Source organism: Caloenas nicobarica, chromosome 27 (assembly GCF_036013445.1).
Source record: "Caloenas nicobarica isolate bCalNic1 chromosome 27, bCalNic1.hap1, whole genome shotgun sequence".
Classification (NCBI taxonomy): domain Eukaryota; kingdom Metazoa; phylum Chordata; class Aves; order Columbiformes; family Columbidae; genus Caloenas; species Caloenas nicobarica.
In genome coordinates this window covers 2,989,363-3,013,235 of record NC_088271.1, presented here as the reverse complement: position 1 = coordinate 3,013,235, position 23,873 = coordinate 2,989,363, and the positions used below count along the sequence as shown (strand labels likewise).

Below are 23,873 nucleotides of genomic sequence, written 5' to 3'. Positions count from 1 at the left end.
GGGCACCGGCACCGGGGACACGGCCCCACAGAGGTGCCACCAGCCCCGGCCACCACCGCAGTGTCCCAGGGAGGGTTTCCAGTGGCCTTTGCCATGTCCCCTGCGCCCCAGCCCGTCTGTCCGGCCGGGACGCGTCGGTCCTGCCCGGCCGTGCCACCCGCCCTGCCGGCAGCGCGGCTCAGGTGCTTGGTGCTTTTACCTCGCTCCTCCCTGTTTTGTTGTTGAAGTTCTTTTTATTTATTGTTTTGCAGCCTCCCTGCGCTGCCGTGGGGCACACGACAGCCCCTGACACCCATTTTTGGGGTAAAAAGGCCCAAGGCCACAGCCGTGCCGCTCTCGCACGGAGCCACCTTCACCCAACCTGCTGCCAGTGGCCGCGCCTGGGGACAAAAATATTCCGACAGAGCTGGAAAAAGGAAGAGGGGAGGCGAGCAGGGCAGGCTGCTAAAGCCTGGGGTTGTAATTAAACGAAAGCAGAGCTTAATGAGCTCCAACGCCCGACCCCAGAGATAAGGCACATGAGGAGGACTCTGAGCCGAAGCCAAAGGTCCCATTGTTGCGGTGAAGATTTATCTGGCCAGAACAGCCCTGAAATCCAGGCAGCGCTGCGGCCGTTTCCTTTTTTCAGCAGGGCAGCTGGAGTTTCTGCGGCTTGGAGGGACCCGAAAGGGAGGGAGCAGGTTGGGAAGGGAAAGTCTGACACAAGGCTCAGGCTGGGCTTTGTTCAAATGCCACACGGGTGTTTATGTTGAGTTTCCAGGAGGGAGGACGCTTTGCCCCGTTCCCATCGCCTGGAATCGGCTCCTTGGCCCGAGAAACCGAAGGTTTAGCTTGGGGATTTATAACTTAGACCAGAGCGAGGGTTTAGGCGAAGCCGGGCTCAGCGCCGTCGCAGAGAAAAGAGAGAGGGAGTCGTTTTGTGGAGGTTGGCAATTTATTCCTACTCACCACTGCACGCGAGTTCTAGAAACGTTAAAAAAATAAGTATATATAAAAGCATGTTCTTCACTCATTTTCAAGACAGTGGCGATGGCAGAGAGTAGGCTTCAATATGGGAATCGCTTGTAAAAAAACCCAACAAAACAACAAACAAAACCTGTTCAGGAGAAGTCACAATATCAGCTTTTCCCCACAAATTACACTATTTCATCCCTTCAGGGGGATGAGCCACGGTCAGAGCCTCTTTCTCCCCCCATGTCCCTGCACGGACGCTCAATTCCGATCAACCAGGATATTTCGCGGGTGCGTTTTGCCCGCGGGACCCCATGGGTTGGAAGACTGGAGCAAGTCGAGCCGGGAATCCACAGGAGGTTCCTGAATCACCAGGTAGCAGAAGAAAAGAAGCTTGAGAAATATTGTCAGAATTCAGGGTTTTAAAGTGGGAGGGGGAAAAAAAAAAATAAATAAATCAACTCAACAGCTCGGTTGCTTTTCAGAAAAAAACCAACACATGAGGAGTAAGGGGCAGACCAGCCTTCCACAAAAAACCACAGAAAACTCTTTCCTTTAAAGGAAACTTCTAATCTCAAGTCAAATTAGTAATAAGCTAATTGGGAAACTCTCATTTATCACAAAGCGCTCTTGGAAAAAACCCTTGATGGCCAATGCAACGTTCATCCCACGTTCTCCTTTGAACCACAGGAGAGAGACAGAACTGACTGGCCAGAAAGAGAAGATAAACGACAGCTTAAAAGTTTGTTGTTTTTTTTTTTTTTTTTTAAAAAAAAAAAACCCAAACCCTTAACACTACTCAGGTGAAGATACAATATCCTCAAGTTCAGTGTTTTTAAACCAAAACACTCACATCTGTTACAAATGCAACAAGTTTCCCACGTTTCAAGTACATTAAAAAAAATCCAAAAAATCCAGAAAGTGTTTTTGCCTTTGTTCTGACGCCACATGGTTCATCTTTTAAATTAAACCTGGCGACCCTGAAAAATGAAACGGTGCTTTCCCTCTCAGGAGAAGGCAGAACTTAAGTCCTTAAAGATTGTTTTTTAAATATTTCCAATGACTTGCTGACTAGAAGGAGCGAATAACTCCGCTTTCCCAGGTTAAATCGCGAGGGGCTTTCCAAAACAATACGATTCGGGCACGGACCGGCTGACGGAGGAGCGGGAAGGTAACGGGTTTTGAACAAACGGCGATCCTGAGGTGCTAAAAACCCACATGGCGGCGCGGCAGCGGCCCCGGCCGGGGTGCAAACAGCCTCTCATTGCTTCGCCGATTGTCTGCCCGGCTTTTTTTCCTGCTGGCCTCTTCCGCTGCCTGGAATCCCTCGGCCACGGCCGCCAAACACACCTACGGGGCAGAAAGAACGAGCGCAGATGTGAGAGCATCCCTGTGAGCCAGCGACACCTCCCAGAGCTTTATATGTATTTATGTTTTACCCAAACTCACGCCTATTTTCTAGTCGTAGCAGCAGAAACGGGACTTTTAGACGAGCTGCGCTATCGGCGTAAAGTGAAGTTTAACTTCTTCTGAAAAACGGAACCGAGGAAGCGATCCCGTGTTTTAAATCCCATGGGATGAGTGGGTTATACCCTGTCCCTCAAAAGCAAAATGGCAAATAAAAGCAACGAGGAGGGCGACTCGGTTTGAAGAACGCTCAGTGATAAAACAGAAAATAAATACATCTGAGCGTCCTCAGAGTCGGGAGCTGCGACCGTCCGAGCCCCCTCGTCCTTCCCTCACCGCTCAGATTCACCCCAAATACACAGAAAAGCAAATCCAGGCAAGGGGAATTTGATCTGGGTGTGCAAAAGCGATAAAGGGGCTGCGGATCTACTGTCACCTCCCTACAAAGGGCAGAACCTGGAGGAGACCCAGGTTGGGCAATGGGCAGAAAAGCTTCTCTGGAGCACTCGGCTCTTGTGGCTTCACCTTGGAGACGTGACTAAGCCAGAGGCAAAAAGAAAAATAAAAATAGTAATAATAAAAATATCACTCCTAACCCTGCAGTCCCAGAGAAGTTGAGCAGAAACTGTTGTACTTCTGAATTTGGCAAGCCGAGAAGTAAAAGGCGAAAGATTTACCAGTGTCAGAAACAATAATCCTTTCAACTCTCTGCACAATTACAGCTTTGCTTCTGCCTGCTGGCCTCGCAACAAAATTGTCCTGCTTTTTTATTTTCTTCCTCCTCCCTTCGTGTCTCGGTAATGAGAGCCAAACGTTTGAGCTAATTAGCAAATGCCGAAGCTTCCCTTTAAAATATTCCATCAGCGAATTGAAGCTGCACATCAAAACAGCGGGGAACTCCGCCTCAAGCAGAGCTCAGCTCTGCTCTCCACGAGGTGGTTATTTCCACAGCAGAGAAAAAAATATTTCAGCTGAAATGTTTGTCCAAATAACCATCTTCCAGAAAAAAAAAAAAAAGAAACCTGTTATGCCAAGTGCTTTGGCCACTGAAAAAGGGGAAGGAGGAAAAAGAAAAGGCGCCTTCAGATTTGTAAAGGTCACTTTTGCGCGCTGGGAGGAGAAGAAATCACGGGGTTTTTCCTCCAGAAGTCCCTGGGAGTCGCAGACGTCGCGCGATGGCCCTGGGTACGTCCCACCAGGTTTCCTCGCGTAATCTAAACGAGGGCAGCTCGTTAAGGCTGCTCTGCAATCAGATGTCGCCCCTTCGGTGTCACAGCGACTTTTAAAACCTCCGATTTCCTGCACCAAACCCGGTTTTGTTGTCGGGAGTGAGCGCGCTCGGGATTTTTAAGCAACCCTGGGGCTGAGCGAAGTGATCACAAATTGCAAATACATGGCGGGAGGGATGAGCAGGAAAAGAGAGAAGTGGCTCTTGGGCTTCCAGCTGGACAGTTTGGGGAGAAAACAGCAAATACATCCCCCAGCTGAAGTGCTCCAAGATCTCCTGACCACACTGAGCAGGAAGGAAGAGTTGGTTTGGTGACTTATTTCTTCCAGTGGCAACCTGTCCTTTTATCAGAAACATGAATTATTCATGTGGAGCAGGAGGAACACAAACCCTCCAATATTTTTGGTTTTTAAAATATAAATAAATCAACAAGTCAGGAGACCAAAAGCCCCATTCTCCCGGGAGAAAAGATGATGTTTTTCTATCAGTGCCACGGTCTATTTCCAACCAGAACAGCCAGTTGTTTCCCTCCCAGACTTGTTGAGCCAAGAGACACCAGTTTTGTAAGGCCACGCTCCCGAATTAGCCAGGAGGAGTAGAAACAGTCAAGCTCAGACTCTCTGAAGCTCCTGCCCAACCCCAGGAGGAGGGAGGCATATCCCTGGCACTAATCCGCCCAATTCTTTGGCAGAGGCAACACGCTCGCTCGGCTACACCTCACCCAGGATCGGCTCCAGCTTCTCCCAGATACACGGTTTTGGGTTTAAAGCCGAGAAAAAGGAGCCATTCCTTGCACAAGAGGTGAAATTTAAAAGCAAAGATCCCGCTCGGCCCCTCTCCGAGCTGAAAAGCAAACCAGGATCGTTACCTCGTCCAGCACCTCCAATACCACGGCCCTTCTGTTGCTTCTGCTGCTGCATCCCGCCGCGGCCCCGGCCCTTGGACACCACCTCTTCTTTCACCATATCGATTATTTCATCGGGAATACGCAGGTATTTAATGGTGCTGCCACGAATGTAGCACTCCGGCATCCTCCAGAACTTGTCTCCATCCTAGCGGGGAGGAAGGTGTTAGGCTACGAACAAAACCAGGTGCTTTTTGTGTTACTTTTGGGGCGTTTGAATATTTCCCATCACTTCTGGAGAGCGTGACGGCTCCACCAATCTCTTCTGAAAGCGTTACCTGTAACTAGCTGCAAAAAAAGGGGGTTTTGTTCCTCTAAAACATGGAGCCCTATAACTTGGGGGGGAAGAGCGTTCAGCCACAAGCAACCGTAGTTTTAATTTGTTCCACAACCGCAGGAAACGAAGGATGAGGAGACCGAGGAAACCAGCACCTTCCCTTCTCGTACGAGAAAGGAATTGAAAGTGGGAGCGAAGAGCGTCGTAAGTCACACACAACAGCTAAGAAGAACTGGATTTTTTTGGCAAGAAAAACACCACAAAAGGCGTCGTCGTGGAGTCACCTCGCTCCTTCCCTCCTCTGGGGTGGGGATGGAACAGCGAGGCAGGTCTGGAGCCAGCTGGCATGTGCCAAAATAAAGAGCTTACAGATATATATATAAACTTTTCAGGTGTACAATTACGCAGCAGCCACCTCTATACGTTGTTTAACGCAGTTTTGGGGCTTTCCTACGATGTAAATTCTCGGGGTTTCACCTCCGAGGGCGGTTGGGGGAAGAGGAATCGAGTGTCGAAGCTGAAACAACAACTGGGCTGCCCATGATGTCAGCGGGAGGGGGGACGGGACCCGCCTCGCCCCAGCACCGCAGCTCCACCAGGGTTTGGCCGCGGACGGGTTTGGCTCCAGCCCAGCGATTCTCACGCGGCCGAGGCGCCTGTAACGCCCCAGAAGAGCGAGCGAGACGAGAACGCCTCGTTCCTCCTCTCCGGGGAGAAAATAAATCGCTTGCCTCCCTCCTCCCCGCCCCATGAGGAGTTATTTGGGGCGACTCTGCCTGTACAGGCAAGTCCTTCGTGCACAAGACGAGACACAGAGAACCAGTCGTGTTCCAAACGCCGCCCAGTGAACCCCACCCTGCCCTGGATGCTGCTCCTTGGCTGGGGAGCGGGGAGGACGGAGCCAGATGCTGCTTCGCTTCCTCGTTCCGGCCTCTCCCCCCGGAGTAAACACCCGCCCGGGGCCGGGGACGTCGTTCCGCCGCCGCTCCGTGCCATCTAGCGGCCAGTGAAACCAGTGCCACCAGTACAGCCCCGGCAGAGCCTCCAGTTCTGCTCTCACTGGGTTTGGGTGTTTTACGGTGAGCCTGGCGGGTCTGGATCCCTCTAGAGCAGAGAATCACAGAATCTTTTGGGTTGGAAAAGCCCCTTGAAATCAGAGTCCAAGCATTAGCCCACCCCTGGCATTACCCATGTCCCTGAGAATCTCGTCTAAACGCCTTTTAAACCCCTCCAGGGATGGTGACGCCACCACTGCCCTGGGCAGCCTGTTCCAATGCCCGACAGCCCTTTGGGGAAAAAATTGTTCCCAAGATCCAACCTCAACCTCCCCTGGTGCGACTTGAAGCCGTTTCCTCTCATTCTAACTGTATTACATTTACATTTCAGGCAGAAATCACCCTTGCACAGTGGTGACGGTCTCTGAGCTGCAGCAGAGCTGCCCCAGGGATGCTCCCCAAGGGCTCCCCGGGACACGGAGGGTGGGAAACCCCGACCGGCTCCCGGTACCGGGCACTCCAGCCTTACCCGGGACGTGCAGATGACCTCCCGCAGGTTGATGTTCATCCAGTTGTCGCAGCTCACCAGGTGCCCGTTGTACGTCTCCCCGTTTTTCAGCTCCACCAGCTGCAAGACACGGGAGTCACGGGGATGGGCGTCAGGTCAGCTCCCGGTACCGGGAACCCACCTCGGTGTCACCGGCGATCCCGAGGCCGGGGGTGGGCGCCAGTACTCACCATGGGATGGTTCTGCGCCGTCTTCAGCAGGGACAGGGGCAGCTGTGGGGGGAAAAGAGAAGTCTCAGGCACCGCCGGTGACCGGGACACCGGGCAGCGGGGAGAGGCGAGTCAGGCCCCGGGCCTTCCCCGCGGCCCCGGGCCCTTCCCCGCGGCCCCAGGCCCCGCCCCGCGGCCCCAGCTCCCCGAGCCCCGGCCCCGCCGTCACTCACCATCGTGCCGGAGCCGCGGAGCCGCCGCCGCACCGAGCGCTGCCGCTCAAACCGCCCCCGGCTCTGCGCGGAGCCAATCAGCGCCCGGCACGGCCCCGGCGGAGCCAATCAGCGCCCGGCGCGGTCCCGGCGGAGCCAATCAGAGCGCGGAACCCGAGCTCGGCCGTAAAGCGTCGCCGCGGCAACTCGGTCCGCGCTTTTACGACAGCAGAAGAGCAGGGCGGGAAGCGGCGCCGGTTCGTGTCCTCCGCAGACTCCCCGGGGGAAAGAGAGCCCCGCGCGTGGATTAGTCTGAACGTTTTGTAACGGTTTAACCGGCTGCCCCCAGGGCCCCTTACAAACTCCCGCCCGTCCTGGCGGACACCATTCAACGGTGCAGCGGCTCCACCCCCTCCCGCCGAGCGACTTCCGCCCCGCCGGCGGAAGCGGCAGGCATGGGGCCGCTCTAGGCGGCTGGGCGGAGCGCTCTCGGTGGTTGCGGGGCGGGTGGGGGGGCCGCTCTAGGCGGCGGGGCGGAGCGATCTCGGTGGCGGGGCGGGGTCGCGCGCTCAGTGCGGGGCGGCGGCGGGAGCGGCGGGGACGGGACGGGACGGGACGGGACGGAGCCGCGATGGAGAAACCGCGGCGGGCGGTGGTGGTGACAGGTACGGAGCTGTCCTGGGGCGGGAGGGTGAGCTGAGGGGCGGCTGCGCTGGGCGGGGGGGGGGCAGTGAAGGGGGGAAGATGGGGAACCCCTTCCCTGAGGTAAATTTGGCGGGGGATGCTGTCCCCTGAGGGGCTGACTAAGGAGGTGCCTTGCGGGGGTGTCGGGGGGGGGGTCTGTCCCCTGTGTGGGGTGATCAGCAGATGACTAAGGGGGGCAGGGGCTGAGGGGGGGTTTGGGGGATTTGGGGGGGCTGCTGTGGGTGGGGGGTGTCAGGAGCTGGGGGGGTGTCAGAAGCTGGGGGGGTACATTGTTCGCTGAGGGGCTTTTCATTGACTTTCCAAACACTTGGCCAGGAACCGGGGAGGGAGATTGGGACCCCCCCGACACCCCCCCCCCCCCCCCCCAGAATGGTCTCCTGGCTGGGGACAGACTGGGACAGAGTCTCCCAAGGAGCAAGAAAACCAGTCAGAGCACTGGAAGTGGGGGGATTTTCTCACCGACCACCCCATCAAGGTGTCGGAACCATTCCCAAAAATCGCCCACGCAGGACAGCAGAAGGAAGAACAACCACAACCCCGGGGGTGAAAGGCCCCGGCATCGCGGGGGAGAGCTCGTCAGGCCCCTTTCCCCCCCACGTACAAAGGACCGGGTGGCTTGATTTGTGGGGCAGGCAGTTCTGTGACAAATGGGGAACCCGGGGCAACTATTCAGGTCTCTCCCCCCTCCACCACCCGCCTCCGGCAGCTGAAGTTGAGGCCGTTTGAATAGCGGGGGCGAGGGGTTCGTTGTGGTCGAGGCGCTGGAGCGGTTTTGATTGGAGGCAAAGTGTCTTTGCAGAGAACGGGCGCGGAGAGCGGAGAAGCAGGTGGCAAAGTCTGGCTTCCCCAAACCCGGATCTAACGCCGAGCAGCCGCGCTCGGCTGTGACTAAACAGAAAACTCGCGTCAGTAAATAGTCTGCCGCTTGCAAAGCTGCTCCTCGCTCTTTTTTCCCCTGTTTTCAGTGAAATCTGTTTCTAAAACGCAGTGGTTACCTTGCCCGGTCTACCCATATTTGATAATGTGCCATCGATATCACGCTAAATTCGTTTTTAAAATCAGCAGCGGCGTTGTGTTCCCGTTCAGTTAGAAGCCTGTGCTCGCTGGCTTGCTGCGGATGAGCGTTATTTGTGTGCGGTTTCTTTTTTAGAACTCTTTAAGGAGATAATCCCATAAAGATCCCTGCAGCTGGTTTACAGCTAATGAGCCTTGGAGGGGCCCATTGTGGATGAGGAGCTCGGCGGAGTCGGATGCTGCCGCCAAAGTTGCTTATCTTCTGCGAAAGAGATAACGCAAGGGATCTGTATCGGGGATGAGTCAGAGGAGCAACAGCCCCCAGTTGTTTTTGTGCCAGTTTGCGTTTGGTTTCAGAGGGAGAGGATTAGGTTACTTGCGTGGGCACCTGTAGGATTTCACCATTCCGGTGGTTGAATTGTTAAAAAGAAATACGTGTATTATGTTTTATTTCTTTTGTAAGACTGTTACGATTTCTTTAGGAATGAAACAGCAGGTCGCGATTGTTTCCAGAGGGTTGTAGGACCTTGTTGACTTGCAGAAGCACCTGAAAAAACATTTGATTATTCGACTTATTCGCCCGTGCTGCGGTCGTAGGTTGTCTTAGTAATGTTGGAGGTTTTCTCCCAGGAAAACAGACCTACATTTTGATTTTGTGGAAACCTTTGGAAGGTTTATGCCAGGGAGGTATCAACTTTGGTTAGATTGTGAGAGATCCATCAGCGCAGACGAGCCCACGCTGTGCAAATTCCTGACGTCTTCGTGTGCAGCGTAACCTCAGACTTACTGTGGACAGCAAGTAGAAGGTTTCCATTAATGTGTCACTTAATATTTGTAGCTCCTCTCAAGTCCTTTCACGAGTTAGACAGAATTTATGCCTCCTAATTGCATTAGACTCATAGGGTAACTCTGACATTTTAAATTAAAGCATATTGACATTGCACCCAGATAAATTGCCTAACCTTTGTGTGCTTGCTCAGGAAAAGATGTTATGGATTACTAGTTAACTCTAAGTTACTCATTAGGAAATTTAGATGTGGTGAATAAGTATTTTTGATAACACTATCATAAACTTTGCTGCTCGGAGTAGGTGGGTTATCAGCAGCATTTTGTTTTTTCCTCTGAAGGTATAACCGATGCTAACAAAGATCTTGGTGAAGGGCTGAGTAGAGAAAAAATATTCGAGACTGGTTCATCCGCGTTTGTGGAAGCATCTGCTGCGGGCTAAAACAATCAGGGACAGCAAATCCAATAATGATTCTCATTCCGTGACATCGGTCAACTTATCTGCTCATAACAAGTTTTTCTAACCCGGTCAGGAAGGAAAAAACGTGCTTCCCTGGTGTCTGTTGGGGGAAAAAAGAGTTTCTTTTGAGGTGAGTTACTGTTTTCCTTCGCAGTAAAAGGTGCAGAGTTCAAACATTTCTGTGAAGGTCTCATTTAGAACTTGGATGTAAAGGAGATAAGGACTGGGCATTAGAAGAAGTGAGTTTTCTTGCAGGCTATGTAAACCAGGGATCGCTTTGCAACGTTAAGCTTAGTCCAATGTGTGAGGGTGACTTCATCACTGTGGATTTTCGCTTCTCTTGCAGGGTTTGGGCCGTTCGGAGAACACGCCGTCAACGCCAGCTGGATCGCAGTGCAGGTAACGCTGCTCCTAACAAGTTCAAACACAGCGCCCTGCTCATAACACACCCCTAAAAATCTTCGTTCACAGCTCTTTTTATGACTTGTCTTCTCAGTCTGTTAACCGAGACCAGCTCGCTGGTCAGCTGGGTAATGTTTTATTCGCTTCTCCGAAAACAATCCCTTAGCTGGTGGAATTTAATGAGATTTGGTTAATGTAGCTAAGGCAAGTGAGGAATTCATAACTCCCTGAGTTTGGAGAATGTTAAATGGGGCAGGGAGCCTGGAATCTTCCTCCACAGGAGATAATTCCAAATAAACAAACAAACCCAGAGGAATTTTAATGTTTTCTCTCAGAAAGGAGGATCCTCGCTCGAGCAGATCATACGTGCTCGAGCAAATCGCGTTGATGCCACTTGTAGCTGCATGTCTGCTCGAGCGCATCCCTCTGCGTAACGCCGATATATTCACAAACAAGGCAAGAAGAGGAAATCAAACTCTTGCGAGATGTTCGGCTAAACCAAGGATTTGAGGCTGCTTGCAGTAAAAGCAGCATCTAGGGACAGCACTGCTGCATTATCCCGCTTCTTATTTGTCACTTCTGGATGTGGTTTATGACAAAGCTACTGGGAATTCCAGGGTACCTTTTAGTACAGTTGCTCAGGGAATTAAATCTATTTTTCTCCCCAACACGTCTCTCTTCCCTTCAGAGCCCTGAGATTAATATCTTCTCTAGAATGCTTTTAAATTAAATCACAAACTCTAATCAATTACAGTCAACTAATGTCCAGATGTCTAATGTGTTGCCTGGTTCAAGAAGACGAAACCTTTGCCTCCAAGAGCTTTTTGAAAATGCATATGTGAGTGAGGGTTTGCTCAACTCAAGTTTGGGGAAAAATGCAAGCTGTGTATGTGGAAAAAAATGACATGTTACTGAAATTATTAGTGAGACTAATTGATTTGTGTTTTTCTTACTCTCTAGAGGAGACAGACATAAGAGTATTTTGCTCCTGGGACAGGAAGAGTGGTGGGTGTTCTGATGTAGCTTACAAAACCAAATATATATATATATATATATACATAAAAAGAGCAATTGTGTGTCATTCCTTCAGCCTGGTGGCTCAAGGGTCCGTGTGGCTGGTAGATGAAGTAATCAAATGCATTTTAAATTAATTTTACGGGTCTGCGGGTGTTTTGAGAGTCTAAAACTCCAGTTGCTGGGGTGGGATCTGCCGCCTTGCAGCCCGTCTTCCTCCCGGTCCTGTTTAACAGCTCGCTTTTGCTTCTAACTGAAACAAAAAAATCAACTTTCAGGCAGGATTTTTGCCTTTCCTTCCCCCGTCTTGGCCCCGAGAGGCCCAGACAAAAAGGAACAGCGTGTCTTTGAGCACATGCGAGTTGGGCATTGTGCGGGTTTCAGACAGGGGACTTCATGGAGCTGAGTGGACACAAAGACATGTCTGAGTTCCTGAATCCCAGACGGTGTGATCTGCATTTTAATAGAAGAAAAAATCAATTAAACAATCTTTGTAAATCCTTCCTAGCTTTAGGGCTAAGCTAGTTCTGGTTTATTATGCCTTTTATTATCCTGCATCCTGAGGATAAAATTCTCTGCTTTTCTTTCCTGGCCGCTTTTTGGTTTTATTTGGCTTCTTCTCTAGAACAGAGTCCGGTGTGACTTTTCCCTGGGACTGCAGTGATTTTCTAGTACAGCTGCATGTTTTTGAAAGCTAAATGACTTTTACACGTAGTTAACACGTAGAGTACCCTAAATAGCAGCGCTAACCATCTCATAAAGTGAAGATGAAATGTTTGGAGATTTTTACACATAGGGGAGAGATTGCCTATAAATTCAGAGGGAAGAAAAACTTCTTTCTGCTTTCTTTCCGGAGGCTTCCACTAAAAACATCCCGTGTTAATGCAGATTTGCTGTTCGGTGTTTTCATCTTTTTAATATTTCATTGAAGGAATTTTTTTTTTTTCCAGCTGCAATTTTTGCTTTTTAAATATGAAGTTCTATGAAACGGGCTTTCTGTTCAGTGCATTTTCTGGCCTTCCCGATGCGACTTTAGGTGTAGACACAGGTGTGTCCCGTGGACTGTGAAGCCGATGGGCTCCTGCCTTCATCCCCTGAAATGCTTCTGGCGAGGAGGAGGAAGAGGAGAGAGGTCAGAGCGCGTTTTGACATCGCGAAGGACAATTGCTGTCAGGGTGTCTAGACAGACCTGATAAGGATATTAAAGGCTGACAAAGGCGACCATTGTTGAGGGGTCAGGGAATCGGTCAAACACGTTCGTTTTTCTGTATTTGTCAGGTATACAAGGCTGGGGGTAATCGGTTGTTGTCTGGGGGCCCGCGTACATCTTTATACATCTTTATTATTGAACGGCAGCGCGCGAACGCTGTGTTTGGTTAAAAAAAAAAAAAAGTTGTGAATTTGTAAAGCAAAGGTTTAATGTCTTGAGAAGGTGGTTGGCGCCAGGATGGTACAGCCCGAGGTTTCCCCTTCGTTATAGATGCTCGTTCTGCACAGCCGGTAAAACTTCCCGCGATCAGATTCATCTTTAGGAGGCGTTTCACACTCCTTAGAGAAGCGATGATGAATTCCTACCAATTAATGCTCTGTAGATCTTCCTAAAGAGACTTGACTTGTATTTGAATACTTTCATTTGCAAACTACTTACTTTATTAACGCACCGCATAAAGCAGCTAACGTTTGGAAGGCGGGTTCGTGTAAAGAAGATGTGATGAGACATCGCTGAGCATCCATCTCTGGTAATGAATGTCTGTGTGCGCCAGACGCTAATCAATACTTTAATGCTTTAATATCAGACTCGCCTTCTGAGCCAGAGCAAGTGATTTATCATTGTTGTTGCTCAGATCTGCTGGGCTGTGAAAGTCTCGCTCTTGCTTTTGCTGTGTGTTTTAGGTTATTTTAAATCTCGTTCCGCTCTCTGTGGTCTGTACAAGTGTTGAAAGGTTGGGGGTTTTTCTCAGTAAAAAAAGACTCGTGCTGATAACTACAGAAAAAAAAGTTCTAAAATAACTGCTCACGTTTATACGGAGGAGGTAGGATTGTAACGGGAGAGTCCAAGAACCTCGACTTGTCCTCTCCTCTGAACTGTCTTTACCAGAATTTTAAACCTAGGGGAATTCAAGATATGAAATTGAGTAGGCTCTGTTGAAAACAGCTGATCTGTACTCCTTACCCTGAAGTTTGCAAGTCTGATCTCCGCACACAGGAAAATAAAGCCAAATCATTGCGTGAAAGTGCAACTCTTGGCTCGGATCACCAAATCTGAACCTGAAATGGAGACAATTTAATAATTCAAGCATATTTTAAAATGTCCTTTGATAGTCTGATGGCTTCTTTCATCGCTGTTTCTACCTCAGATCCATGAGAACAACAACGCTGGCATACAGATGTGAGAGTTGCAGGTTATGTTCTTGCTGTACATACAGCCCCTTTGATGTTAGCACAAGCAGTCATTTCAAGCTCTTGGCACAAGTGAGTTTGCATTTTTCAACCGACATATATCTCAGGAGAAGAGCAACATCAGACAACAAACTTTTGCTGTCTATTAACGTGTGAAAAGCTGGAGTTGGTTCTTCTAAGTGACCCCAGGGCCTGGCGATGGAGATGCAAGAAGGAAAAGGATGCGCTTGCGGCTTCTTTCCAGCGGAGACGGAGCTGCAGGAGGACTCTGCCCAAGGCCGTTGGCTCTGTGGCACATACAGTCACTTATCGCTCTTGAAAAGCAGACGTGAAGTTTTTCAGAGTGCCAAAAAATGTCGTTTTCATCAGAGGGAAACTTGATCTGAGTTAGACGCCGTTGGAATTCGTTGAACTCAACAGCTAAAGTCGCTTCAGTCGCTGGGAAAGTGTCAACTTGCACGAGGCTCCTGGGGTTGAGCTCAGCTGATGATTGTGTTTAAGAACATGATTTTTTTTGAGCAGCTTTAGACCGTGGGGGTGTATCCTCTCCTTGAGTTCTTCGAAGTTTGGGTTTGATGGCCCTGGAATGTTTCAGTTCTGATAAAGTCCTGTTCTGGGCTAGACCAGTAAAGTCTGCAGGACCAAGTGAAGCCTTACTGGTGAGACTGGAATGTGTCGAAATGGAGACCAAAGAAGAGCAAGGGAGAAGTGTCCAGGACCAGGGGATCTGGTTAGAGGGAACTCACAGTTTTGGGAGGAAACACTGTGCTTTCCAGTCAGGTATACTGGGGGGAAAAAAAAAATATCTTTCCTCTCCCTCTGGTTTTAAAGAACATTTTTCAAGGTACTTAACTGCCACTATGTGCTTTTAAAGGTTTAAGGAAATTGGATAAGTTTATTGCCTGGATATTTGGGATGTTTTCAAGGTGTGGCTTTAGTTACTGTTATAGAGGGAGAAATAATTTATTGCATTAGTTGAATCACTACAATGGTAACAAGTCATGTTGCAAAATTAAGTACCATATATTAGGTATAGGTAAAGCTAGTGATGGGAACCCATTTTTTGGAAATGGGCTGTGTTATCTTCCAGGTTCTGCCAAAATAAATACGTTGAGGAGAGTGTGGCAATGGTGCTCTGGTTTCTCATCCCAGGAACATTTGCTAATTGTGGAGACACAGACATCAAATCACAGCCCGGGAGCACCGGCCCCTCACCCCGAGAGCTCTTGGTCCTCAAACAAATGCGAGTTTGCTCCCCAGGCCAACACCCCCAAGAGAAGACAAATTACGTGATGAATATAATCTTCTCAATTCTACTTTCTCTAGAAAATACCTGGTTCTTTCAAGAAGGGAATGTGACTATCTGCTTCTATAAATAATGTAGCAAACCCTTCTTTTGAGCGTGGGTGCTGCTGATGACTGTTGTCAGTTAAATGTTGATTTCTTTGTTGATAACTGGTGTCGGTTAAATGTTGATTTCTTTGTTATACACACATCAGAGCAAAACAAACGGGCCTGTCAGGGAAGACTGTTAACACAGGTGGAGAGACGCCTTTCTTGTTCCCTGTTATGGGTTTTTTTCTTCCCTTCTCGCTCTTTTTGCTGCTTCTTCTGTCTTAGCTCTCAAGAGACTCTCTCTTTGAGGCAGTGCAGGGTATGAGCTAGAAAACCACTTTAATATCCTGAATATCCTAATATCCTGTGCCTGAGCATCCTGGGTTTCTTCCCTTGTGTTTGTAGGAGCTGGAGAAGCTGGGACTGCGAGATGATGTGGATCTGCACGTTTATGAAGTCCCAGTTGAATACCAGACGGTGCAAAGACTCATTCCCGCATTATGGAAAAAACACAGTCCCCAAGTGAGTGAGTGAAGGGAGGAGAAGAAAAGACAGAGCAAATGGTTAAAATCTGCCATTCTTACAGCAACCAGCGTAGTGTGAAGTCCCGTTTTTAAAGTATATTCAGACTGGTAGTCCCTCAACTAGATCTTTTCCTCTGTTGTTTGTGAGAACACATGAATTTGTATAATTTTATAGCTTGGAATAGAGCGTTCCAATTAATGGGAGTAAAGAAGCCACTGCGAAGGGATGTCTAGATGGCTTGCAGTGAGTCCGTGCCACCTGGGCTCTTCCATGGACATGCCCATGTTCATTTTTACCCTGAGTAAATTACAATTTAGGCCAGGAGAGGGTGAAACAAGAAGAATTGTTTTGTCCTGGACCCACGAGTTCATTGATAAAATATCTCGTTACTGCGATATCCACACGAGAACCCTATAACAACTCCGTTGGTCTTTGACTGGGAAGAGCGGGCTGTTGCTTTTCCGCCGGTTGTATTTTGGTTGATTTAACTCGTTTCTTTTCTCTGGTAGCTGGTGGTTCATGTGGGTGTTTCCGGGATGGCCACGACTGTGACTCTGGAGAAGTGCGGCCATAACGTCGGTTATAAAGGTTTGGACAACTGCCGTTTCTGCCCGGGCTCTCAGTGTTGCGTCGAAGGTGGCCCCGAGTGCATCGATTCCATTATCGACATGGACACAGTTTGCAAGAGGGTCTCGGCACTGGGGCTGGATGTCACCGTCACCATATCCAAGGACGCCGGCAGGTACGAGATGCCGGCGATCGGTGAGGGAAATAAGACTCATCCCGCAATGCGCGTTCCCTTCACGCTCAATTTATGAGGCCCGTACGATTCGTGCGCTCTTCCCTTCTCATGGGGCTGGCAATACCATCAATTTTTCAGTGGTTACCCCGTTGTCAGGGGGAAAAAGATAAAACTTGTCCTAAACTTGATTAAAGCGACCACAGACTCACAGTACCTGTCTTCTATTCCGCTCTTCATCGCAGGATGTTGCCGCAATGCCAAATGATAAGACAGGTCATCCTGCCCTGCACTTTGCACGCTGTTATTTATCGCTTGTTGCTAAATAAACTCTATTTTTGTGTTTCAGATACCTCTGTGACTTCACTTACTACACTTCCTTATACCAGAGCCGCGGGAGGTCGGCTTTTGTCCATGTGCCTCCTTTGGGAAAACCCTACAGCGCTGAACAGCTGGGCCGGGCGCTCCAGGCCATCATAGAGGAAATGCTGGATGTTTTGGAGCACTCTGAAGACAAAATCAATTGTCAGCACGAACACTGAACACGGGCAGAAGCTCTCCTAGTATTGCACTTCCACAATTTTTTCCCTGCTACTGAAGTTACTGGGGAAAATGGTTGGAAACGTCCAGATCCAGAATTGGAGACTTAAAAAAAAAAAAAGGAAAAAAAAATTCCACTTCTAGAAATGGACCTTTTTTTTTTTTTTTGGTCAAATGTGAGCATTTCAGCCTAGGCAACAAAGGATTCAAAATCTCTTCTTTTAAAACACCCGCGACTGCTCGTTTTCTGAAGCGACTGATGTGTTTGTGCCGTGTTTTATTGTCTGTCAGCCAAGCGACGGCTCCCGACCCGTCTCACACAGCGCGGACGGGGAGTTTCTCACCTGGGCTTGCTGTTCAGGTGCAGGGAATCAGTAACTCCATCTTCTCATGACTAGTTCTTAAACCAAACAGTTTGCTTTCGTTTTGGTTTGATTTTTTTTTTTTTTGTCCCCCCTCTTTGGCCCAGATTTTAGGTTATAATGTAAAAGAGTTGGAGTGGTGTGGGTTTGTTATAAAACAGCGCTTGGCAGAGACGAGGAGTCTTCAAAATTGCTTTGCTGAAATGGAAAAATATTTTAGGCACTGATTTTTCACCCCCAATATTCATCGGATCCTCTGTAATGCACTGGTAGCTGCAGGTAGAAGGGATGTTTTGGGTTCCTTTTGTTGTGGAGCAGGAGATATCTCTCTTTTTTTCATTTCTATGAGCCCAACTTGCGCCAAATATTCCCAAATGTCTTTTTTTTTTTTTATTACGCTCTCGACGCCGCCTTCCTCGCTCAAGTCAACCATATACCTCCTGTACAAAACACATTGTTTCATACATGTATAAAGCAAATCATTAGCAGTTAAATAGCTTTGCTAAAGGCCACTTTCTCCGCAGGAGATCTTTATCCAGACTCTTGGTGCTAGCTGTTATTTTTAAGGTGAAGGTTGAGTAATTTATAACTTCCTTAGTTATACATTTTCGTTCTCGTTAAAGGTTAGAAGAATAATGTTTAACTTCAAAGTTGCCACCTTGATTTATAATAGGCATAAATATGCAAACATGCGGATTCGAGGACGTTCTGCCAAATCTAAAAATCTTCAACCTGTTCCCGCTGTCTGTAAACCAGAGGAGATTATTAGAAAAATAGGAATTTTGCTTCAAATGAGGATTCTGGGCAGTTTATTAGTGTCCCCCTCCCAATGGGAGGGTACAAAGTGCTGCTTCTTGTGTGAACTTTCCCAGGAATTAGTTTGGGGAAGGGTGCACGCAGGTGCCAAGCAGGACGTTAAAAGTGGTTGACGTGAATCGTACGTGTCAGTTTTTGCTTCCAAATGACAAGACTCCAGCAAAAAACAGATGATTTTACAATGGGAACAGACACAAAATTGGTAATTGGTGACCAGTAGGTCTCGTTGAAGGACCATTTAAGTGAAGAGGTCTGTGATTTGATTCGAATACTTTTACAGATATATATGTATATATAAAAAATAACATTTTGGAAACATTTCAGAATACCGTTATTTTAATTTTTCTAATCATGAATGATTCTGCTATAGTATCTCTCAGTGAGAGCTGCCGTTAACTTGCTGTTTGCCAGTAGAAATCTAGTGAAAAAGGAAATACCACTTCTCGTAACCCTCGGGAGAGGATGGAGACTTCTGCAGCTGTCAGAATTTTGCAAAGAGGACCAGTGTATAAGGATTTTTTGGGATAGATTTCTGGTTTACCGAGGAAATTACCGCTGTATTTTCAGGCTTTCCAGGTCAAAAGAGTTTTGCCTTCAAAGTAAACATTCTCTTTTGCGTTCAAATACGAAGTAGCACTTGTCAGATTGTCAGCAGGCAGGCAGACTTTCTGATTAGTAATTTATTCTATTTAATATTTTGTTGAAATATTTGTGGTTTGACACTTTTTTTTTTTTTTTTTGCAAATAGTTGAGCTGCTTATCTTGTAGGTCAATTCCTTTATCTGGTAAGAAGTTATTGTCGTCAGTGTACCTTAGCTGCTAAACTTATAAAAGAGGAATAATTTGCATATTCTGTTGAGTCAGCAATTGATTTAAGTAATTTTCAGTAACGCTATTTAATTTACTCGTAGTTGGGAATCAAATGGGAGTGGAAGATCGACAGTTTAGTGAGGTGATAACAGAAAAAAGACGCGGCGGCTCCAAATTCAGCGTCGGGGAACGTCGGCAGCGGCGGCTGGTGGGGTGAGCAACTTCCCACGCTGCTTTATTCCGTATATCACATCTCACACCTACAGATTTTTCTTTCCTGAGTCCACTCAGCTGCTCTGGGGGAAAATCCGGAGCCGCTTTCTGCAACAGAAATTTTTCGGAAAATAATTTTGGAAAATATTTTCGGAAAATAATTTTGGAAAATATTTTCGGAAAATATTTTCAGAAATATTTTCAGTGTCACTTCGAGCTGCGCATTTCCTCGTAACCTGTTTTGGTGAAGCTTCCATATGATCGGTTTCTTAGAAAACATAATTTATTTTATAATATTTTTTGGAGTGGGGGGTTGAGTATTAGTCCTCAGAGGTTGTATTTGTAAAGGGTGTCTTTGTGGTAGAGGAATTTTGTATAGTGAAACATTTTAAAATGGCATTAAACTAATTTTATTTAATCTGACCTAAATTAAATACTTTTGGGTTTTTTGAAAGCTTTTTGTTAAACTCATTAATTCATATTGCCTTTCTTATAGGTGCATATTTTCTTTGGAAACACGACATAAAAATGGTTCAGAGCTTCAAAGAGCTGATGTTTCGTGTAACACTTCCTATCTGCTTTCTTTTCCAGATCATCAATAAATAGAATTTGCTCATTTGCACTGACCTGGGAGACGTGTTGCCAACCACAAAAAAAAAACCATTTGTGCTAGTAAGTGTAGGAAGTTCAGGTTTAGTGTTAATCACTGTGCCTGCAATTTGTAAATTGGAAAAGCTGGTAAAAGTTTTGGAATCCTGTGATTGCAAAATGGTCTCGGGGGATATCGCGGAGAAGCGAGGACGAGAATATTTAGCATGGAAGAGAGAATTTGGGAGGTTCCGCCGCATCAGCTCTGGTGTCATTTTTATCTGCGCCGACAGCTCGGAGTAGGAGCTGGTTGACGCGGTGGTGGAGTTTGGTGATGACAATTTAATTGTTTCGGTTATTAAATGCTGCGGAGGATTTTGAGGAACTCCAGATAACTCGTCAACTCCTTCATAATTCGGTGACACTGATGTCGGGAGGCATCGATTCAAATTTCCTTTGGATTAAACCTGATAATCTGCTTTATAAAACAAATCAAAAAGCAACTATGGGCTTGAAAATTACCTTAAAGACGCGTGGGGGACTTGATGATCTGTATGGGTCACTTCCAATTCGAAATATTTTATGATTCTATGACATCGTTGAAGGTAAACACCCATTGTGCATTGGTTTTTGAAAGGGCGTCAAAAATCTGTAAGATTTTGGAGCAGTTCACTCTTATCTGGAGCATTCCCCAACCTGATTGCTTCTCCTAAACGTGCTGGTAGTGGGAAAGGATGAAAAAAAAAAAGGTCATGAGGATGGTTCGAGGTGTTGAGTGTGGTTGTGACATGAGGCTGCGGCCGAGTGAGCTTCCAGAGTCCTTCAAAAGTTTCCGACTCCGTGAAAACTCACCGGTTGCTCAGCTCTCACCGCAAAGAGGAGGGAAATTCAAAGGCAAAAGGTGTCGAGAGTAAATTGGAGATATTAATAAATGCTTCCCGGCTGACTCCTTGCAGCAGCAGGAAAACAGCCTCATTGAGCAGGGCTCTGATCTAATACACCCATTTATCTTTATTTATCTCTGTCGGGCTTGTACGTACGTACAGGTAGGAAACTCCTATTTGTATTTACGCGCCCAGACGGTCACTGGGAGATGTAGCGTCCAAACTCCGCCATGTCTCTGGCTGTTCTGCCGGTTGTACGGCCAATATTTCACCTTTTAGTGCCTCGCTCGGCTGGCGAAGGGGGATTATTTCGGGCCATGTCACACGTGGAATAAAAACCCCAGAGCTTCCAGGCCTGCAGACTCGCACACCCACAGCACAGGCTCCTGCTCTTGGCATTTTTGTTAATGAAAAGGCTAAAAAAGTTTAAATCCACTGAAGTTTCTCCTGATACTCAATCTTCGTCTGAGTGCCTGATTTGTTGACCGCTTGCTTAGGAAACGTCTAAAAGGAATCGCGGTAGGAGGAGTTTCTTCAAACCAAAAATGGGGAAAAAACCCACGTAAATGAGCTGGATGGGTAATTCCTCACAAACACAAGATCTGGCACTGGGCTAAAGCGGCGATTCCAGTCTGTCCGTGTTGTTTCACAGTTTAACTCCTCGCGACTCGCGGCTCTTTTTTGAACTCGTAGCGTTTTTCCGACTCTCTGATCGTGCAGCTGATGCTCAGACACGAAGCTGCTTCACGAGAGAGCAGGAGCGTTTGAGAACGGACTGGAAACCGGGATGTTTAGATGTAGAAACTCCACTTACGTGGGGTTTTTTAGTCCTGATTTTCAGATTTCATCCCGCAGTGCAGCTGATAGTTGTCGGCAATTAATTTGTACGTACTTTCACAAAGTAACTTCCTTCCTGTTGTCTCCTTTACTTACTTTAATATGCTCTCCGATAATATTTTAATGAATTTTCAGAGTTGCGAAGGCTTTCTTACAAACTTTATCTTGGATAGAACGCCCCCAGTTGATACTGTAACTACACATCCCACTGTAGACGGATTTATTATTTTTGCACCAGAAACCCTAATGTTTTGCAGTATAAAGTGCACTTTTTCTTAAAAAAACCCTTGTGTTTGTGTCTGATTAGTGTCTTAGGTGATGAAAGCGATATTCTGCCAAACCTCCAAAGCAGAAACAAAGCCGAGGATATTGTTAATTCCTCGTCGTATTAATTGAAACCTGCGATCCGCTTCTGCTCGGTCTATTTTAAGACAGCGTAGAGAAGAAAATGTCTCCCCGTAGGTAGGAATTAAATATAGGAAATGAAACTACACGCTGCCCTTAAATAAAACTCGTGTGCTACTTAAATACACCTTCAGGTCTTTTATTGCACCAGCTTCTGGAATCACAAGTGTTGACTTTGATGCAACAGGGAGTGCCTTGTCCTGGGGAGTGAGGAGCCATTTGATGGGAGGTGGGTGTTAAAAATGGGGCGTTCAGTGTCCCCTTTATCCGAGGATACTCTTCAGAAACCGCCCTGAATTGCCTTCTCGAGGTTTTTCTGACACACGCTCAGACCCGACAATAAAAAAAAAAAAAAAAAGAATATTTGCTGCATTGTCGTCACTCTCGGTTCATTTGGCCAAATTCGTGAAGGTTTTTCTGTCTCTTTAAAATTCTGTTTTGTTCGGACTCGGTTCTGCACATCACTCGGCCTCTCGGCTCCTCCGTTCGTTAATTGTGGTGAATTAATCAGCTGTCTGGGTACCTCAGGTGTTGCTGATCTCGTGCTTATCGGGACTCTTGGAGCCACAATTCTCAGTCTGTCGGGGCTTTTCTGTTTTTTCTCAGTGTGTTCTTGCAGTGCCTTGTAAAACCAAACAATCCCACGTGTCACAAAGGGCTGTGTAATAAAGAACCATTAACGAACCCTGGGCTCGCTGTGGCTAAACTGGACTTTGTCACTGGAAATTTAAACCCCTGTTTTAAAGTAAATAAAGAGTTTAACTCTGACTCCTGGTGTTCTGGGACGATCGTTGGATCAAGTGGGTTTTAAAAGGGTTTTGTAGGGTCGGTAATTGCGTATCGGCGATCAGATAACGGTGGATTTGGTTTTATACCGTTCCCTAAGTGCGTATTTGGGTTTATATCATTCCCTAAGGACCTGCTGTTTGGATCTCCTGCACTGTCCCACGTAACCATTTTTTTTTTTAATGTTAAGAGGCTATTTCTGTCATTTTATTCAAAAGCGTATTTGGAAATCTTAACTTGCCATTATCTAGTATGTAGGCACGTTTCTTTTATCTATTATGTTCGTTCTTTGTACTTTGAGGTCAATTTTCCAGCTCTAGCTCAGACCACATAGCCTGACGGAGCAACAACCACCCTTCCGAAGAGAGTCCTGCACCAAAATATTTACGCAAAAATTGCTTATTTATGCAAAAAAAACCCCTTTACTGGTATTAAGATACAGAAGCCCAGGGAGCAAAAGCTACTTCACGGTTTTTCTTTATGAGTTTGAGACTCCGAGCTGGATAACTCCAGGAAGCAGCTGAAAGGATCTGATTAATATCTGATTAATTATCAGTGTTCCACACCAAAAACACCGGTTATACTCAGATTTTTTTTGTTATTCATGAGGAAAGGTTTGGCAGAAGCTCTCCCTGGGTCTGGAGAGTCTGGAGCCACATTCTGGAGTCGTCTCTTTGCATCCCATGCTTGAATTCGGACAAAACTCACTCGGGTTTTGCAGAATTTAAACAAAAAAGAACGATTTGGTCTTAAATGAGGGGTCTGTACAGCCCAGTCTGAGGATGCTGCCGCTTCGGTTTCCTGCTGCCACTGGTCCTGACTGGGAGCAAACTGGGACGGCTGGTGCCACCAGATGGTGCTGCCATCCAGGGATGGCCCGAAGGTACCAACAGCTTGGGTTTGATCCTGGGGGGGTCTGGTGGTCCCCCCACCCTGCTGGTGCAGAGCTGGGAGCAGTGAGGATGTCACCGGTGAAGGGACAACATCAGGTCCCCGCAGCACAAGTGACAACGTCGAGAATTCAGCGTTTACGTCTCCCAGAGCAGACTTGGTGTTGTATTATATTTCTTAGTGCAAGGCGCAGCTTTGTTAAGCCCGCGGGTTAAAGCCTGGCTCAGGTAGAGCCCAGAGCCAGCCCAGCATCCCCATGCGGGACGGGGCTCGGAGGCGTGACACACACAGATCTGGGGGCTCTGGAGAGGTCACGGTGCTTTGTGACTGCAGGGGGGGCAGAAAGCAAAGCTTCACAGTTCTCGTTGAATCTCTGCTTTTTCTTTTTTAGTGTCCTACCTCTGGGAACGATTTTTCCCCGAGGTTTTCTTACACTCACTAATAACCAGCGTGCGATGGGCACCAGAGGTTTGAGATCTTCCCCAAACATCATTCGGGACGTGAGGTCCCTGGAGAGGACACGGTCCCTCCCGCCGGCCAAGCCCTGATGAAATCGCTCTCATTTTAATTTGCTTTACGAGGCAATGAGCTTTTCCTGTGCCGCAGCGTTTCCAGGTGATGTCATGCTGGTGGGTCAGCCCTGTGCTCATGAGGTCGTTTTGCAACCAGA

At 47.6% G+C, this 23,873-nt stretch overlaps 3 protein-coding genes across 5 annotated transcripts in view; 2 read left to right on the top strand and 1 right to left on the bottom strand.

Moving 5' to 3' along the window:
- REX1BD (required for excision 1-B domain containing) overlaps positions 1 to 23,873 on the top strand; it is a 133,390-nt gene that overhangs the window by 14,124 nt on the left and 95,393 nt on the right. The gene's annotated exons all lie outside the window — the stretch shown is intronic.
- On the bottom strand, positions 916 to 7,079 carry LSM4 (LSM4 homolog, U6 small nuclear RNA and mRNA degradation associated). Its single transcript, XM_065652345.1, has 5 exons — positions 6,713 to 7,079; positions 6,501 to 6,542; positions 6,292 to 6,390; positions 4,455 to 4,638; positions 916 to 2,301 (listed from the first exon to the last, which is right to left on the bottom strand). Exons 1-5 carry the CDS (start codon positions 6,713 to 6,715, stop codon positions 2,213 to 2,215), a joined length of 417 nt encoding a protein of 138 aa, XP_065508417.1. The 5' UTR covers positions 6,716 to 7,079; the 3' UTR covers positions 916 to 2,212.
- Positions 6,933 to 22,294, top strand: PGPEP1 (pyroglutamyl-peptidase I). Of its 3 annotated transcripts, XR_010607670.1 has the most exons (6): positions 7,296 to 7,356; positions 10,003 to 10,055; positions 15,213 to 15,329; positions 15,842 to 16,074; positions 16,421 to 18,812; positions 19,404 to 22,294. XR_010607670.1 is itself a non-coding variant. In XM_065652344.1 (5 exons), exons 4-5 carry the CDS (start codon positions 15,869 to 15,871, stop codon positions 16,611 to 16,613), a joined length of 399 nt encoding a protein of 132 aa, XP_065508416.1. In that variant the 5' UTR covers positions 6,933 to 6,948; positions 10,003 to 10,055; positions 15,213 to 15,329; positions 15,842 to 15,868; the 3' UTR covers positions 16,614 to 22,294. The 3 variants fall into 3 exon arrangements, 2 of the variants coding, with proteins under 2 accessions (XP_065508416.1, XP_065508415.1); XM_065652344.1 differs by lacking the exon at positions 7,296 to 7,356 and adding an exon at positions 6,933 to 6,948 and having other exon boundaries at positions 16,421 to 22,294; XM_065652343.1 differs by having other exon boundaries at positions 16,421 to 22,294.